We start from the raw sequence: 17,340 nt of genomic DNA on the forward strand, positions 1-17,340 counted from the left end.
CTGCATTGTTTGAGGAGTGAGGAGAAGGACTGATGTCAATTTGTAATCATGTCATGTATTATGTGTTCAAATCTATAACTGAAGGAGTTATAGACAAATAGAAATGTGGTCACGTTCAGTATATTAATTTCAATTTCTTTTCTTTTTTAATTACAGTTGAACGATGGACTCATTTTTTGCACAGGCAGATGACCTTGATAAAATGCTAGATGATTTTGAACGAGAAGGTAAGAGTAAGACATGTGATACTAGTACCATAGTGTAATACAATGTATATGTGATACTAGGAATACCATAGTAATACATGTGATACTAGTACCAAAGTAATACATGTGATACTAGTAATACCATAGTAATACATGTTATACTAGTACCATAGTACTAATACATGTTATACTAGTACCATAGTAATACATGTGATACTACTAGTACCGTAGTAATACATGTGATACTAGTAATACCATAGTAATACATGTTATACTAGTACCATAGTAATACATGTGATACTACTAGTACCGTAGTAATACATGTGATACTAGTAATACCATAGTAATACATGTTACACTAGTACCATAGTACTAATACATGTTATACTAGTACCATAGTAATACATGTGATACTACTAGTACCATAGTAATATATGTGATACTAGTAATACCATAGTAATACATGTGATACTAGTACCATAGTAATACATGTGATACTAGTACCATAGTAATACATGTGATACTAGTACCATAGTAATAAGTGTGATACTAGTACCATAGTAATACATGTGATACTAGTAATACCATCGTAATACATGTGATACTAGTAATACCATAGTAATACATGTGATACTAGTAATACCATAGTAATACATGTGATACTAGTAGTACTATAGTAATACATGTGATACTACTAGTACCGTAGTAATACATGTGATACTAGTAGTAGCATAGTAAGTGCCGTAGTAATACATGTGATACTAGTAATACCATAGTAATACATGTGATATAACACATACAACTTGACAATTGATTTTTGGTGTAGCAATCTCAGAATCTGCCATCTTCTGGACCAGCTGTGAAAAGTGATGTGTTACGGAAATTAGAATTGAGAAAATTTATCACTGTATTAATCACTCATGTTCTAAATCAGTCTCTCTTTTCTTTGTTTATCTATCAGAAACACATGGTAATTCTCACATACATTCAATTGATCCCAAGACTAAAGAGCAACATTATACCAATCAAACTATCAATCAAGCCAATCAAAACGGAATAGCAACTTCAAATAACTTATACAATATGGAAAAATATGGAGAACATTTAACACCTGTAGATTTAATCGACTTATCAGAGGCCGACTTTGCACCTGCCCCAGAGACGTCACTTCCATACCTGTCAGCAGCTGGTCCTCCAACTCAGAACAACACACCTATGGATGGGGTGGTTTTCACTGGGTCTATCTCAGTGGACAGTCAGGCTCAAGCCAGGGAGAGTAGAACACGAAGCGATAGTAATACTATGCTAGCAGACCAGGATTTTAGCAGTTACTTACCGACAAATCTTCCTCATAGTATCTCACTGGAGAATTTACAACGAATGAACAGTGCAGCCCATTCGATGGAAAACCAAATCAATAATTCAGACAGACCACAGTTACCACAACCAGTAGAATTTAACCCAGCCATGAGTATTATCACTTCATCTAGGGGTAATCCAGTGATGGGTGAGATCAATTCCCAAAATAGTATGATAGATTCTTCCCTAGTGACCGGACAAACACCCAACTGCAGTACTTCTGTTATGAATTCAGCACCTCAGATTTCAAGAACTGTTGCAGGAAATGAAAACTTGATCCAAGATTTAAGGACTAATTCAGGGGCACAGCCAGTAATGGACAGGTCGTATGACTTGAACAGGGAATCATTGCAAATGCCAACCTCAAATTTGTCACAGGAACATTCTGTGACAAGTACCCAGCAATTTCACATTAATACAACTCAAATGCCTCCTGAATCACCGCAAGTAATAACAGCTATGACAGCATCAACTACATCACAGGTACCAATCGAACATTCCTCAAATGAAAATGTAATGTCTATGAACCCACCAGTGGCGGCAGCATCTTCACTGACATCAGCTGTGGGGCATGGGAACACCCCACAAATGACAACATTACAGTCCAAAATGCCTACAAATGTGGCAATATCTAAGCAAGCAGAATCACCAAATATGGCAACATTATTACAAGAAGAGTCTCCAAATATGGTTGAGTCTCCAAATATGGCAACATTGAAACCAGCAGAATCTCCAAATATGGTAACATTGCAACAAGTAGACACACCAAATATGGCAACAACAATGCCAATGGAAACACCAAATATGGTAACAGCAACAACAGAATCACCAGATACATTGAAATCAGATGAAGAACCTAGAAGACCAGGAGAAACTCTACAAGCTTCAGAATCACAGCCAGGTATATTGGCACCTACAGAGACAAATCAACAAGACTCACAACTTGAAATGTCATCCCAAGTAGCAATGTCAGAAACAGCATCATCCATGGAAATGCAACATCCTGAACAGACCATGCAACCACACAAAGAAGCCACACCGTATACAGAGGCATTGCGGCATGAAGGGATGCCTGATGCAGTTATGTCAGGAACAGAAGTTGTATCACAACCTGATGCAGCACCAGCTGTGGAGTCATCACAGTCAAGTATATTCACACCTGTACCTACAGCCATGAAAACTCAAGAGACATCAGTACCAAGTTTAGGTTTTCCATCGCAAGCAAATGCTATCAGTGTGCAAGAGGAGGTGAAAATGACACCACCCATGGAAGATTCCATTGATGAAACAGAAATTACTCATAGTGACATGATGCAAGCTAATGTGACAGAACCACAGCAGAAAATGACAGTGAATCAGTTCAGATCATTCCCGTCAACCCAGCCCTCAAACGTCATAGGATTTGGAAACATTGACAATGTGGACATGTCGCCGGATGAAATGGATGCATTCCTTCAATCTGATGAAGACTCTGTACTTCAGGTGAACAGCGGTGACATGAACAGTCAAGTTGGACTGCCGTCATATGATATGGTGCAACAGGACTGTAGAGGATTCATCCAGGCGGGAGGGAACAGTGATGCATTCCTTCAGTCTACTGAAGACTCTTTACCTCAGTTGAACAGTGGTGACATGAACAGTCAAGTTACACTGCCTTCATATGATATGGTGCAGCAGGAGAGTAGAGGTTTCATCCGGGCAGGAGGGAACAGTGATGCTGGGAGTGTAGCAAATTCAGCATTTACTAAGACTGTAGAACAGACCTTTAATCCAACAAATCCTGTGAATTTAAGTCCGGGAGTCAATAATCTTACACCAGATACAGAATTTCAAAGTCTGAATGCAAACTTTGTATGCCATCCCTCATCAAATCCTACAATACCACATGGAAATCCTAACATGAACAATATAAACTCTGATGGTAGTAGGAATAATCCAAATCCAGCAGAAATGGGACAGGTGATGGATTATCCCCAAGCAGAGCAGAGGTCACCGCAGCCCGCTAACTTACCAGTTCAGGATACCACTCCAAATGATCTTATGCATGATTCTGCTGCTTGCGCTATAGAAGGCCTATCATTAGCTGCAGCAGCAACAACACAGTCTATGTTTGAAACATCTACAGCGACGGCAACAGCAAACCAACATTCCCAAGATGTCACTAAACCGAGTGACATTGAAAATCTACGTCGCAAGCAACTTCAGCAGTCCCCAACAAAGGAAGTGCCAAGCGGTGAGGATACTGGCGATGAAGCTGCAGCAATGTCGCAGTCGCAGTCTATAACTAGCAAACAGAGTGTCATGAGACAAAGTCTACATCTTGATTTCAATCACCCGTCACAGCGGCGAGTGCAGCTTGATAACCAACCCTCTAGTCAACCCCCAATCCATGATGAAAGTGATGGCCCAGTAGGGGGTCAAGACACAGAAATGACAGAGGGTAGTGTCACTGAAGAAGACAGTGAAAGCAGTGAACCTGTCCAAGTCATGCATTCACCCATGGCGATGGTAGCTGACCCTTCACTGACAATGAATGAAAATATGCCTGCCAGGTTTAATTTGGATCTACCAGACGGTGCCTATCAGCTGGGGAGTTCAGCACCACTGTGGGTGCCAGATCTGGAAGCTCCTAATTGTATGATGTGTGCAACTAAATTTACATTTACAAAGCGAAGACACCACTGCAGAGCATGTGGCAAGGTAAATGTTGACTCATGCAGTTGTATATGTACACACACACACACACACACACACACACACACACACACACACACACACACACACACACACACACACACACACACAATATCTCAAATACTGCTTAGCAGTTGCGTGAATGATTGTTTCCAGTAATTGCTAGAAACTGAAAGATGTTAATTTGCGGAAATATACGAATTGGAAATTGGGTACAAGTTGGTGTGTCAGTAAAAATGAACGAAATACCACAATTCAAATGTTCTGCGCAAACTTTGACTTCTCTAACCTATTTCTGTTTTTCATGAATATGTTTCCTATGTAATAAAAGTTGTTTTTCTGAGTTTGATTTCTGTGTTTGATCTTTTCAGGTGTTTTGTTCAAACTGCTGCAATACGAAGGCCAAGTTACAGTACATGGGCAACAAAGAGGCTCGTGTGTGCGTGTCTTGCAATAATATAATGCAACGAGGTAAGTCAAAATTATACTTATAACAAATGAATGTCACTTTTTGGACTTCTTGAATTTTTGCATTCTTTACCATCGGACAGAGTGTTTTTCCAGTAATCTTCCAGAGAGACTTTGCTTACCAAGCTTTCAGTCTTCAGTAAAATAATGTGAAATGGTACTATATGTGGTATTATATGTCTTTACTCTTACTTGTCGTTAAAAAATAACAGAGTTTACAAAGATGGTTTCAGGTACAGTTATCTTGATAATTGTGTCGTTGTTTTTGGTAGTTTTTCCATTTATATCTTTCTGGTTGTCTGTATTTTTTATATCAAAACAATAATGTATATCTCTATGTATGTATTTAGGTCAGTATGATGTATGCTGTTGTAGTACCATTTCATCATTGAAACATCATGCCAAGCCTTTCAAATAAAACAGTGCCACCTAGTGATAACATTTCACTTACCAAAATAAGTGACATAGACATGTTGTTCACAAGCCAGAACATGTCAGATACTAAGGCAGCTTTGGTAATATCTTGCAGAAAAACACAAATGAAACATTTGTATGAAATAAGGTGATAATTTAGGACTGGGATTTTCATATTTGTGAAATTGGTACAATTAACACCAGAGGGTGTTGTCACCATGTAAACATTCTACACAAGTGGGTATTATCACATAGCAACATCCAACACTAGAGGGCGCTGTTGTCAGAGTCACATTCTAAGGGTTGTTTTGGTGCCATGCCATTTATACCCCATTTCATAAACTCATTTGTTTGTTCTCTGCTCATCTATCATTGGCTACAGTTGAAGCAATAAAAGCCATGAACAGTCCAGGTGGACCAGGGAGATCACCCAATCCTAACAACCCATCAGAATACTGTTCCACCGTACCACCTTTAGAACAAGCCAGACATAACGTAGATCAACCTCCACCAAGTGTTATGGTACCTAGATCCAAGTCAGTACTCAGAAGACCAAACTCTGAAGGTGAACAATTAACAATCATTATCACATAGAAATTAAACCAAAAAAATACATTTCTGTTTGTCTGTTTGACTGAAGTTCACACTTCCCTCAAAATGCTACCGATATTACTTGCTGTTAAATCTAAAATTTTGCCATCATCACCTCCAAAGTAACGTAAGAAAACTTGAGAAATGCTGCTATTTAGTCTTTGACCAACAAAAAATGTCACCGCATTGCTTTCATCATCAGAGGTATAAAAAATTGACTGTATGTATAGATCTGTAGTCCTGAGAAAACTAGAATTATTCAAATTAAACTTTTCCCTAGAATAACTGCTAAACAAAGAGTAACAAGATTTTTCACCGAATACTGTTGAATGAATACTGTATTCTAGCACAAAACACTGCTTTCATCTTGACATTCTTCATCGTATCTTGTTAAACGCCATAAATTTCCATTTATTGTGTGTGTCATAGCTTAACCATCTCACTGCAGCTAGAGAAGGCTGTGTACAAACATCATCTTTGCCCATTATCAGAAATATTCACAATTTCCTCATACAAATTTTCCATAATTATTCTGAAAAGAACATAATGTAATAAAATTCATCATAAGATATCTCGAAACATGTCTGTTTCTCAATCAAGTGGGAGAAGAGAACTTGTGTCATGAATCATATTGCTTCCATGATGAACATACATAGTACATTTGTATTATAAATTATCCAGAAACATGTGTTTCTTAATTAATCTGTAAAACACTTGAATAAATTATATTGTTCCCGCTTCTCATTTTATATGCAATACATACTAACTTGAGTGTGATGTTTTGATTTTGACAGGCTCACAGAGACAGAGAGAACCTCGTCATGTGAGATTCTCGGATGGCATCCATCCAGGTGGAGATCTGACAGATGATAGCCCCACTGCTTTGTCAATCCGACCACCTAGGACATCAAGGCGTGTCAGGTCAAGGAACAGCAACTCATCAGGTGGTGTTGGGTCAGCTAGAAGACATACGGCCAATTTCCCAGTTAGTTTGATTCCTAAAGATGACATAGGACTGCCACCTGTTGTTGTCAATACTGGAGTCAAGGGCGGTAAGTGACCTTACGTAGAACAGTCCCTGATTCTCCATATGCTGGTTAGAAAGAGATGATACTAACTGGAATTTGAAGAATGTAAACTGAACAATATGTTTCAAGTCAGATCCATTGTTTATGTAAATTATATGCATTTAGCATGACTCACAATTGACATCTTTTGATCCTGATTATCCTATGGAATATTAATGAATTTGAATATATAAATGACCAACCAGTACTCCTGTAGTGCTGGGGAGAACCCTATTATCAGGAATTGCTGGCAACACATGTGTCGTTTTAATGATATAATTAAAGGTATTATGGGTACTAATTCTGCCCAGCTATGAGGGCTCTAGTTTCCAATTATATCTCCAAGGGATATGGGTGTTCACCTCTCCCCTCCCTCCCTTCCCCCAAACACACATCTCCCAAACACATAGGCAAAGGAAAATAGATGCCATTTCACATCCACAAGGCAGAAGTAACATCTACTGTGTGTGTTCCCACATTGCAGTAATTTGTATGCCTATAATGTGTGCACACAGAGTATCTTTAAGGGGCAACACCGCGCCAGGAAATGAAGGTATTGCCATAAACTTTGATTTCTAGAGAGTCATTTCATGATTTTAGATTACGTAATTTTCACATGGTTGCCAAGAAACACCAAATCTTTTTCACCTGTATTGTTCTTTCAGTGATGTACCATTGCATTATGGGTCTTAGCATACATAATGAGTCATTAGATATACACTGAATAGTTAGTGTGATTAATCATATCTGCTACAGGTAAGCCCCATAAGGCAATGCTGCTTCACTGAACAAGCAATAGAGGTAAGAAAGAGGTTCATTTTAGTGTTTCTTGGCAACCAAGTGAAAATTGTATGATGTGGAAGCATGGATTGACTCTCCAGAACCAAAGTTTATGAAAATATTGGTATTTCCTGGAGTGGTGTACCCCTTTAAATACATACCCTGCTATGGAGTGAATGTGATAATTAGTTACTATGTAAATGTTCACTCACATTATTATAATTTGTATATTACAGAATACACCTTAGAAGAAAATCCAAATCAAGAAAATCTGATGTCAAAACTTACAAGTAAGTCTTTCTGTACTTGTAGGTTTCCATCTAAATTATCATACCAAGATATAGCAGTCAGTCAATACATTGATCAGAACTTAAAGGCACACTAGCTGTAACTAAAGTATTATGTTTCAATCAGACAACTAACTATTATTGTTAAAATACCAATAATGGGACATTGTACATGTTAATTCTAGTGGTCAATTGTATCCAGAAGTAGTACATTGGTAGATTGAAATCGTGATAACTTTATGGTGCTGAGTTTTGGTTTGGACCCAAAATCTATTATGTGGATTTATTGTACCATATTATGTGTACAGCTACACAAATACATTACCCACGGGAAATTCAATACTGTTCAGATTGTACAATATTCTGAGTAAGTCATTATATCGTACATAACAGTTTCAAAAAATACATTCCAGTTGCAGCTAGTGCAGTTCGTGCAGTTTTAACTATTTAACTAATACAATCTGTAAGTCCTCGTTTTTACCTCAAACGATAAATTTACTGTCCAGTGAATTGAAATAAAATGAAGTCAAATAATACTCAACAAAATGTTAGTGCTTTAACCATGATGTGGATATTTAGATCTTATCTGAGCAATAGTTACTGTGCATACTACTAGTATCCTAACTGTTGGTTGTCTTTTTCCCCTCCTAGGTGACAGTGTGGAACCAGTAGTGTTTGTTATCAATAAGAACTTATTTGTACTTGTCAAGATTATTAATTGTAAGTATCAGACCACTTTGCCTGATATTCACAATTTGATATTTTACTCACATGTCATGTGAATTTTTGCTAAAGATCTATTTTCACTTAATTCGTTGGAAAACAAAAACGCAAAAATAAGTAGTAACTAAAATGCCTTCATGTACAAAAAACACAATGTACCAATCTTGTAATTAGTAAAAGTAATCTTTGAGAACTAGCTGAAGACTGTAAAATCACAACATTTTACAAACATTACTGTCATAGAGATACAATGACGGTTGTTATGGCAACACACATAGTGCCCTGTGGCAGTAGTGTATACGTCACTGACCTGGCAAGTATCTCAGATGGTTGTATTCAATGGATGCTATGGCAACATGTATAGTGCCTGGGGGTAGCAGCAATGTTTATATCACAGAACAAGTAAATTTCTGATATGTTTGTAATCAATTTATACCATAGCAATGCTGCCTCGGGACAGCAGTGTACATATCACTGAACTGGCAAGTTTCTTGGATATTTATCTTCAAATCAAGCTCATATTTAAAACATGAAATAACACAAATATTATATTAAATTTTTATATGTACAACTTTTCTTCCTTTCATTCCAGTGGACTGTTGTGTGAACAGAGTATGTTGGTGTTTCACCACCAAAGGGATGCCAATAGTTGGTCAGGATGAGATAGTGATTGTCGTTGAGTATCTACCACAGGAGAAGACTATACCCAGAGATATATTCTGTCATTTCAACACAGTGTATGAGGAGGCCTGCAGAAGTAAGTTGTTAGCTTTCATCTTATCCATGTTATGTTGAGAGTAATGTCTCTTCTAGGTCCTTGACTTCAGTTTTATTTTTTGGGGCCAGGAACTTTGGATTTCTATACATTAGTGGCCTAATTCTGCAAAGGCAGTGGAAAGATGAAAAGTGTGCACGCTACTGTGGGTGATAAAGGCATTTTCATATACTATGGGTTTTGGAGAGCCATTTCATAATTTTACATCACCTACAATTATTACAATCAAGTTGATCTTGTGCCTGTATAGGGCATCTTTGTTGTGGACTGTTGCCTCATGGAAGTCAACAGAAATTATATATTCATGGTTGAACAATGAATATTCATGAGACCTAAGTAAAACACATATCATGAATATTCATGATATTAAAAAAAACTGAGCATTTGTTCATTGACTGAAATATAACTTGCAATGTGATGTTTACACTACCAAATCTATATTTCAATAAAAAAGATGAAATATGGAACATTTATTTTGTGTTTGCTATCAATTTTCTCCTGTTTTTTGCTGGTGTCTTTTTTGTGCTCCTATACATATTCTTGTGAAAGTGAACTTTTAAAAAAAAGACATTCTGTGTATATTTTCAACAAGGAATAGTTGAAAATGGATGGCAACACAAGAAATGTAGTCCGCTGTGAAAAATCTTTGAAATCATGTCAAAATGTAAGTCATGTAAGTTCATCATAATAATCAAACTCCATATTTTATTTTAGACAATACCGTTACTGAATTAGGCAACACAATATTTGCCCAGAGTTTCCTTGGAAGTCGAGAACATGGAGGGTTTCTGTATGTCAGACCAACGTTCCAGTGTTTACGTAAACTATTGCTGCCAGAATCACCGTATCTGTTTGGTGTGTTACTACAAAAGTGGGAGACACCTTGGGCCAAACTGTTTCCTATACGATTGATGCTAAGACTTGGTGCTGAATATAGATGTAAGTATCAACACACTAAATTGTAACATCATCTCTTTCTCACTTCAAGCGTTGGTGGTGCTCTTGACCATTGCTATCACATTCTGCAGTGAGGTGATTCACCACATGATGTCTTTATAGGAAATTTGATGTTTGCTTTGGCTGAATAATAACAGGCTGAAAGACATCGACAATATTGATACCCGCGATATCAATGATTATACAGAGGATATCAAGGCTGCAATAACACCATATTTCTTGTCCATATTTTTTTCAGACTACCCTTGCCCACTAATGAGTGTCAGATTCCGTAAACCAGTGTATGGTGAAATAGGTCACACTATTATGAATCTCCTAGCTGTAAGTACAAAACAAGCAGTGTTTTTGTTAAGGTTTGGAAACTCCAGTAAAGGGGAGATCTTGTGAAAATTGCATACATTTCGACTCAATTCTTGTAGTAGTTTGTAACATAATTTTGATGGGGAACCCTGTGTTAATACTAAGATTTGGGACTGCCAGTATGGGGAGACTGTGTTAATACTAAGATTTGGGACTGCCAGTATGGGGAGACTGTGACAAAAGTCTTAGACATGAATGTCTGTTTTAAGATCTATGCCATAGAGTGAACATCTGTTCCAAGATCTGTGCCATGATATATCTAACTGTGATATGCTAAATGGTTCCATTATTACCAACCCAAATAATGCATTTCATTTCTGTGCATGGCAACTATGTAATCGTTTCTTTTGCATTAGAAGTTGTCTGAGGGTGTGTAATATATGTCACGTTACATGAGTGAAACAGCAAGCCAACATCACTTTAGCTATAATGATTGGATACAAATCATAACACTACTGGCTGACAACTTAATCAGTTTTCAATGTTTGATATTTAAGTCTTATTTTTACATTATCCAGGATTTCAAGAACTACCAGTATATGTTACCCAGGATTAATGGCGTTGTTATACACATGGAAGATAGACAGACATCAATTAATTTCCCCAAGAATAGATACGATGATGTAAGTACATAGATCTGTGTTATTGGCTTCTTGGCCTTTTGGCTAAGTTTATGTGTTGTAACTAACTGGTCTTGTCGGCATTTATAGTATGTGTAGACACCTATTAAAATGTAAATCGCAGCTGAATGGCTGAAAACATAATATTGATGGGGATAGATTTATTTATCAAAGATTTTTACAAACAACTACATGTATGTCTGTGTCTGTGTGACCACATTGGTGTTCCTATGTGTGTGCCTGTTTAATGTCAGTGTGTTAAACATTGTCTTACTAATAATATAGCTACTATTTAGATTGGGGAGGACGAGGAAGAGTTCCATGGTGCTCCCTTTGTGAAATATACTCTGTGTGTGTGTGTGTGTGTGTGTGTGTGTGTGTGTGTGTGTGTGTGTGTGTGTGTGTGTGTGTGTGTGTGTGTGTGTGTGCCAGCTAAGAATGAGTTACTTGTTAATATTCATAATACCTACTGTCACTTTGTCCAATGCAATATTAAGAATTGTCTGATAAACATCAACTTCCTTGGAATTGAAGTCCTTGTAATATGATAAAAGCTAAGTGATATACTGTATAAGCTTAGATATGTAACAAGTGTAATGTTTGGCATGTACATCTTTGGGTCCCTCAGTGACAGTCAACCATGCCTGAGAGAGAATGGTATCATCCAAGCCTTAGCCTAGGTGTGATCCATAATATAATATACACACTGGGATCAGCGATGATTAAAATATTATGTAGTCATAGTTACAGTTTTATGATTGATCACTGTCTTTTCCACAGATCATGAAAGTTCTGAATAATTCCAATGAGCATGTGATGGCGATGGCATCCAATTTCAGTACAGATGCTGATTCTCATTTAGTATGTATACAAAATGATGACGGCCACTATGCTACTCAGGCAATTAATATACAAAATAAACCCAGGAAAGGTAAGTGCCTATTTCTGTAAATATGATGTGTCACTTGTGAGAATTTACGATTGCTAGACCTCAAAATGTAATATTTTAGACGTAAAATTCCCAAGCAGTGTATAAAAGTGTTACAAGTACTGTGATTTGACAAGACAGTGCGAGTGAAAAGGATACACTAGTTAGGCTGCCATATTCAGTGCGACTGTTGGTGACACCATTCACAACATGTGACAACTCATACGGATGTTAGCAGGACTTGTTTCTGTGGAAAATGCTTTTTGCGCATATTCAGCTAAAATAAATTCTGTGCTCAAAAAACGTATAACTACAGTATACAATACTAGACAGAGCGTACATATCCAAACCTTGAATGATAACTTTCAAGTATTTTGTTTGTAGTGACGGGTGCAAGTTTTGTGGTTTTTAATGGTGCCCTCAAAACGAGTTCCGGCCTTATGGCCAAGTCTAGTATAGTGGAAGATGGTCTTATGGTGCAGATACCACCAGACTCTATGTCGGCATTACGCCATGCAATGAGAGAAATGAAAGACTTCACTATATCATGTGGTGCTATTGGTGCTGAACAGCCAGAGGAAACAGTTGTTGTGCAATGGATAGGAGACGACAATAAAGTTAATTTAGGGTAGGTGTAGAAAAGAGAACAGTGTGATATCATATGTTGAGTTTCAAATACAGTATACACTCTTCATTGTATCTAATCATGCTTCAGATGCTAACCTTACAATAAAAGTTATTTACAACTGCCGACATCAGACCGTAGACGAACAGAACCTGTTACACACAGAGGAAAGTAAATGAATTGAAATTAATAACACTTTGCTCAGTATGCTAGAACAGCAGACTTTTATTACACACCATGGTTTGATAAGAACAGTTTTTATGGCCTCTTTGTGTGTACATAAAATGCCAGAGGAACTAGAAATTTATTTGTGAATGTGAACTACTATGTAATGACATAAAAATTATGTAACCATAAAACTGTTCATATCAAATGATGGAATGTAATACGAGGCTCTGTACATCTAACATGCTGTACCAAGTGTTATTAATCCAATTCAGTTGTTTACATTCCCTGTTTGTGACAGGTTCCGTTTGTCCGCAGTCTGATGTCGGCAGTTGTAGGTTAGCCATTAAGGAGAACAGTTTATGGTACACAGGTGATGTCATAGATGGAATTTATGGGAAACAGCTGGAATAACTGATTTTGTCAAGTCACCGGTGCTGCAGTGCTACCTCCTCACCTTGTACCTAGTATGACAGAAGTGTGAAAGTTTAGGCTAAAAACTCATGCATATCAGAAGGGTTTCACTATACACATAAAACAAAGTCACCGAATTTCAGGAGATGTCGATTTCCTAATATATCTTTTAATATCTTATGTCTAGGGAAGTCTAGAGAGGAACTGGACTGAATACACTATACAAAGTGTTTTTCGTCACATAGAAAATTTACAATTAGTACATTTTGGGAAATTACTCAGTACATTAGACAAATAACACATAAGGATTGAAGAAATTAACGTTTATTTCTCATAATTAAATTTCCAGGAATGAAAGATTTGTGTCCACTGTTCCTACAAATTCATCCATTGATTTAAAAAATAAAAGACATTTCAAGGAGAAAGTTAAATTTAAATGATAGTTTGTTTTTTTTTCATGTAAAAAATTGATGTATTTACAGAGTTGTGAGTCCAATTGATGGCAAATCTATGGAAGGTATTACTAGTCTAAGAATTCAAAATGGTACCGACTACATGGGGGAAAACAAAACAATTCGATGGACTGAAGTCTTCTTCCTACAAAATGACGAAAGTGTTGGACAAAGATGTGACGCTGTTGAACTGACTCGGTTAGCTGAAACCTTGGCTCAGGGCTGCTGTATTGCACTGACACCGTGTCTTGATGGATTGAAAGAGATGAACATGTCCAAGATAGCATTAAGAGTTACCATTGGTACAGAAAGAGTAAGTATGCAAATTAGATAGCACTAAGAGTTACCATTGGTACAGAGAGAGTAAGTATGGAAATTAGATAGCATTATACAGAGTTACCATTGGTACAGAGAGAGTAAGTATGCAAATTAGATAACATTAAGAGTTACCATTGGTACAGAGAAAATATGCAAATTAGATAGCATTAAGAGATACTATTGGTACACAGAGAGTGTGTATGCAAATTAGATAGCATTGAGAGAGATACCATTGGTACATAAAGTATGCTAATCAGATAGTATCAACAGTTTCTATTGGCTTAGAGAAATTATTTTGAATATAATTTGTTTTGAGATCACACTTGGCTCAAAAGTTATTTTGTGTCCAAGATGACATCTATGAATAATCACATTTAAGAGTAAAATATAAATTCATTTCCACTCTTTTTTAACTGAATATAGTTACTGCAATAAGATGTACAAAGAATATCTTTAGAGAGAGAAAAAGTAATGTAATGTTCAATCGTCTTTGTTTTCATACCAGGTGGGTTATGAAATTGGTTCCAATGGAAAAATTCTACCGGGAAAATTCATGAAGGAACTGGATAATCACTTGATCCCAGTCATCACAAATGCCGTTACTCAACAAGATGACGGACCAATCACATTGGAGCTTATCTTTTATGTGCTGGATTAATTCAACAAATGTTAACATGCAGTACTCCAAACTCTGCCAGGTCTGCATTTACTAGCCATTTATGGTAAATCCCCAAGAAGGATATGGACTAGTTATTCATGGCAAATTCCGAGTATTTGATTAGTCATTCATGGCAAATCCCAAGGATATGGATTAGCTGTTCATGGAAAATCCCAAGGATATGATTTAAGCTATTCATGGCAAATCCCAAGGATATAGACTATAACCATTCATGGCAAATCTCAAGGATATGGAGTAATCATTCATGGCAAATTCCGAGGATATGGACCTTAAGTGGAATTAATCAAATCATCAATAATTGGTGACATAAACTTATTGAATATTTGAGAACTTCAGAATGAGTGATTTCATAGAATTCTAATTTTAAAAAAAAGGAAAGCTGCAACAAGGACTCGACGTATAATGTCTGATTGTAACGTTATTTCTGTAAGTGTTACAGAGGAGTATGGTTGGTGAATATGCAAAATATATTGGAATCTTAAGATATATCCCTTCTGATAGGAATTTGTAAATTGTGAAAATGAAGATTATTAATTAGTTGAAATATTTTCAATATAATAACATTTACTATTTTTACAAAATTCATAGATATAAATACTAAAATATTTAGGAGTATGCATAGTATTCTCTCTTTGACATGAGGATTAGTAGATATTTTTTTTTTTTTGAAGGATGGTCATGTAGTGTGAGTAGTAAATAGAAAACAGATTTATGCAGGAATGAATAGTTGAAAATACCTTGTAATTCATCATCATGTGTGTGTGTGTGTGTGTGTGTGTGTGTGTGTGTGTGTGTATGCGCACACAGGTGTGCATCCATACATGTACATGTGTGTGCGCGCATGTGCACAAACATGTAAAGTGTGGCTGTGTGAATATGTTCCAGTGCATGCATGTCTGTATGTCTACATGCTGTATATGCTTGTGTCTGTGCACATATGCACGTGTGTGTAAGCTGGGTTTATTACTGTCTGTGCATTTAAAACTGTTGTTGCCTGTATCAAACACCACTTCAAATAGTCAAGTTTATTGCATCCTAGAAAATGTGTAGGTCTACCAAACCAATCACCTGTAAGTTTATCTTTGTGTTAGGGCTGGAGACCTTGTCGATCACATACAGTTTGTGTTAGGGAGCCTTTTTCGTTCAGACTTGTGCATGCATTGCTAGGGAGCCTTCTTAGTCACAAACTGTTTTACATATTGATATTTTGCAAAGAAAAAGAGGTTATTATTCACAAAATGTTTGATTTTTAGAGCTTTCTAATGTTGTTGTATGATAGATAATGTACACCTACATGTATACAGAGCCTTACTATTTCACCATTCACTCTACCAGTAGGATCTACGTCAATATGCCATTACTGATAAAGTAAGTGTTAGGGGCATGTCATGGAGTCATATTCACTGACTATGAGATTATAATATTACATACAATAGGGAGCTTTATTCATTTAGTATATCATGTATTAGGACTGGAGCCTTTACTTTTCACATACAGTTATGCTTTAGGGAGCTTTATTCACACAGTCATCTGTTTGATAATTTTATTACATTATATTACTATTGCATGATAGGCAGCCATATTTACAAACTTCATGTTATGTTAGGGAGTCTTATACCTACTGTCAAGGAGCTTTTTCACATAATGATGTGTTAGGGAGTCCTTTTGTTTATCTACTGTTATTGTTCAGAGAGCCATATTATTTCAAGACATCATTCTAAATGCTATACATAGGAACAAAAATCTGAATTTTTCCAACTTCCCTTTTACAGCCGTTTAGTCCCTTTTATCGGTATGAATGAGGTTAAACCGTCCTTCTTTTATGTAGTAACATCCCAACAATAAGTTGTACATTATGTATGGTTCAATTTAGTGCTTCGTCATATGATATGAAATTAACTATGCTAGAAATGTTCTTATATATTTACAAGTTTTCTGTAGACTTATATGGCAGTCTCTATGCAAGCATTGTGAATCAGTGCACTTTTTAGGAAAGCCTCTGCTGTGGTGTGTATTTAAATGTGATAGAACAGGGATTGATCACAGGCAGATAGATAGACTTGCTGCAATAATGTGGAAATGTGTGTACAGCATTGATGTCCTTGACATTTACTACATAGGAATTTTAGATTGCTGTCTTTGTATAAGCACAGAGGTCAGGTTTTCAATATTTACTTGAAAAGAGAAAGGTAGACATATGGGGAAGGGATTAAAGCAATATGTACAATAACAAATCTGTATGTGAAGATTGGGTGTTTGGGCAACCTTCCTAATGCCAGCTGACCAGGCTGCTGTGATTGTGTGTTTGGGCAACCTTCCTAATGCCAGCTGGCCAGGCTGCTGTGATTGGGTGTTTGGGCACCTTTCCTAATGCCAGCTAGCCAGGCTGCTGTGATTAGGTGTTTGAGCAACCTTCCTAATGCCAGGTATCCTGGCTGCTGTGATTGGGTGTTTGCGC

At 36.8% G+C, this 17,340-nt stretch overlaps 1 protein-coding gene across 1 annotated transcript in view; it reads left to right on the top strand.

Moving 5' to 3' along the window:
• Positions 1-15,658, top strand: part of LOC144436289 (uncharacterized) — a 37,681-nt gene extending 22,023 nt beyond the window's left edge. Inside the window, exons 2-16 of the mRNA XM_078125037.1 lie at positions 157-227; positions 1,168-4,265; positions 4,631-4,730; positions 5,524-5,706; positions 6,527-6,784; positions 7,816-7,869; positions 8,518-8,586; positions 9,182-9,346; positions 10,079-10,303; positions 10,560-10,642; positions 11,200-11,304; positions 12,082-12,232; positions 12,614-12,857; positions 13,916-14,198; positions 14,709-15,658. Of these exons, the coding sequence (XP_077981163.1) occupies positions 164-227; positions 1,168-4,265; positions 4,631-4,730; positions 5,524-5,706; positions 6,527-6,784; positions 7,816-7,869; positions 8,518-8,586; positions 9,182-9,346; positions 10,079-10,303; positions 10,560-10,642; positions 11,200-11,304; positions 12,082-12,232; positions 12,614-12,857; positions 13,916-14,198; positions 14,709-14,861 (5,235 nt within the window). The 5' untranslated portion in view covers positions 157-163 and the 3' untranslated portion in view covers positions 14,862-15,658. The remainder of the gene's footprint in view (positions 1-156; positions 228-1,167; positions 4,266-4,630; positions 4,731-5,523; positions 5,707-6,526; positions 6,785-7,815; positions 7,870-8,517; positions 8,587-9,181; positions 9,347-10,078; positions 10,304-10,559; positions 10,643-11,199; positions 11,305-12,081; positions 12,233-12,613; positions 12,858-13,915; positions 14,199-14,708) is intronic.
• The last annotated feature ends 1,682 nt before the right edge of the window (positions 15,659-17,340 follow it).

Source organism: Glandiceps talaboti, chromosome 6 (genome assembly GCF_964340395.1).
Source record: "Glandiceps talaboti chromosome 6, keGlaTala1.1, whole genome shotgun sequence".
Taxonomy (NCBI): domain Eukaryota; kingdom Metazoa; phylum Hemichordata; class Enteropneusta; family Spengelidae; genus Glandiceps; species Glandiceps talaboti.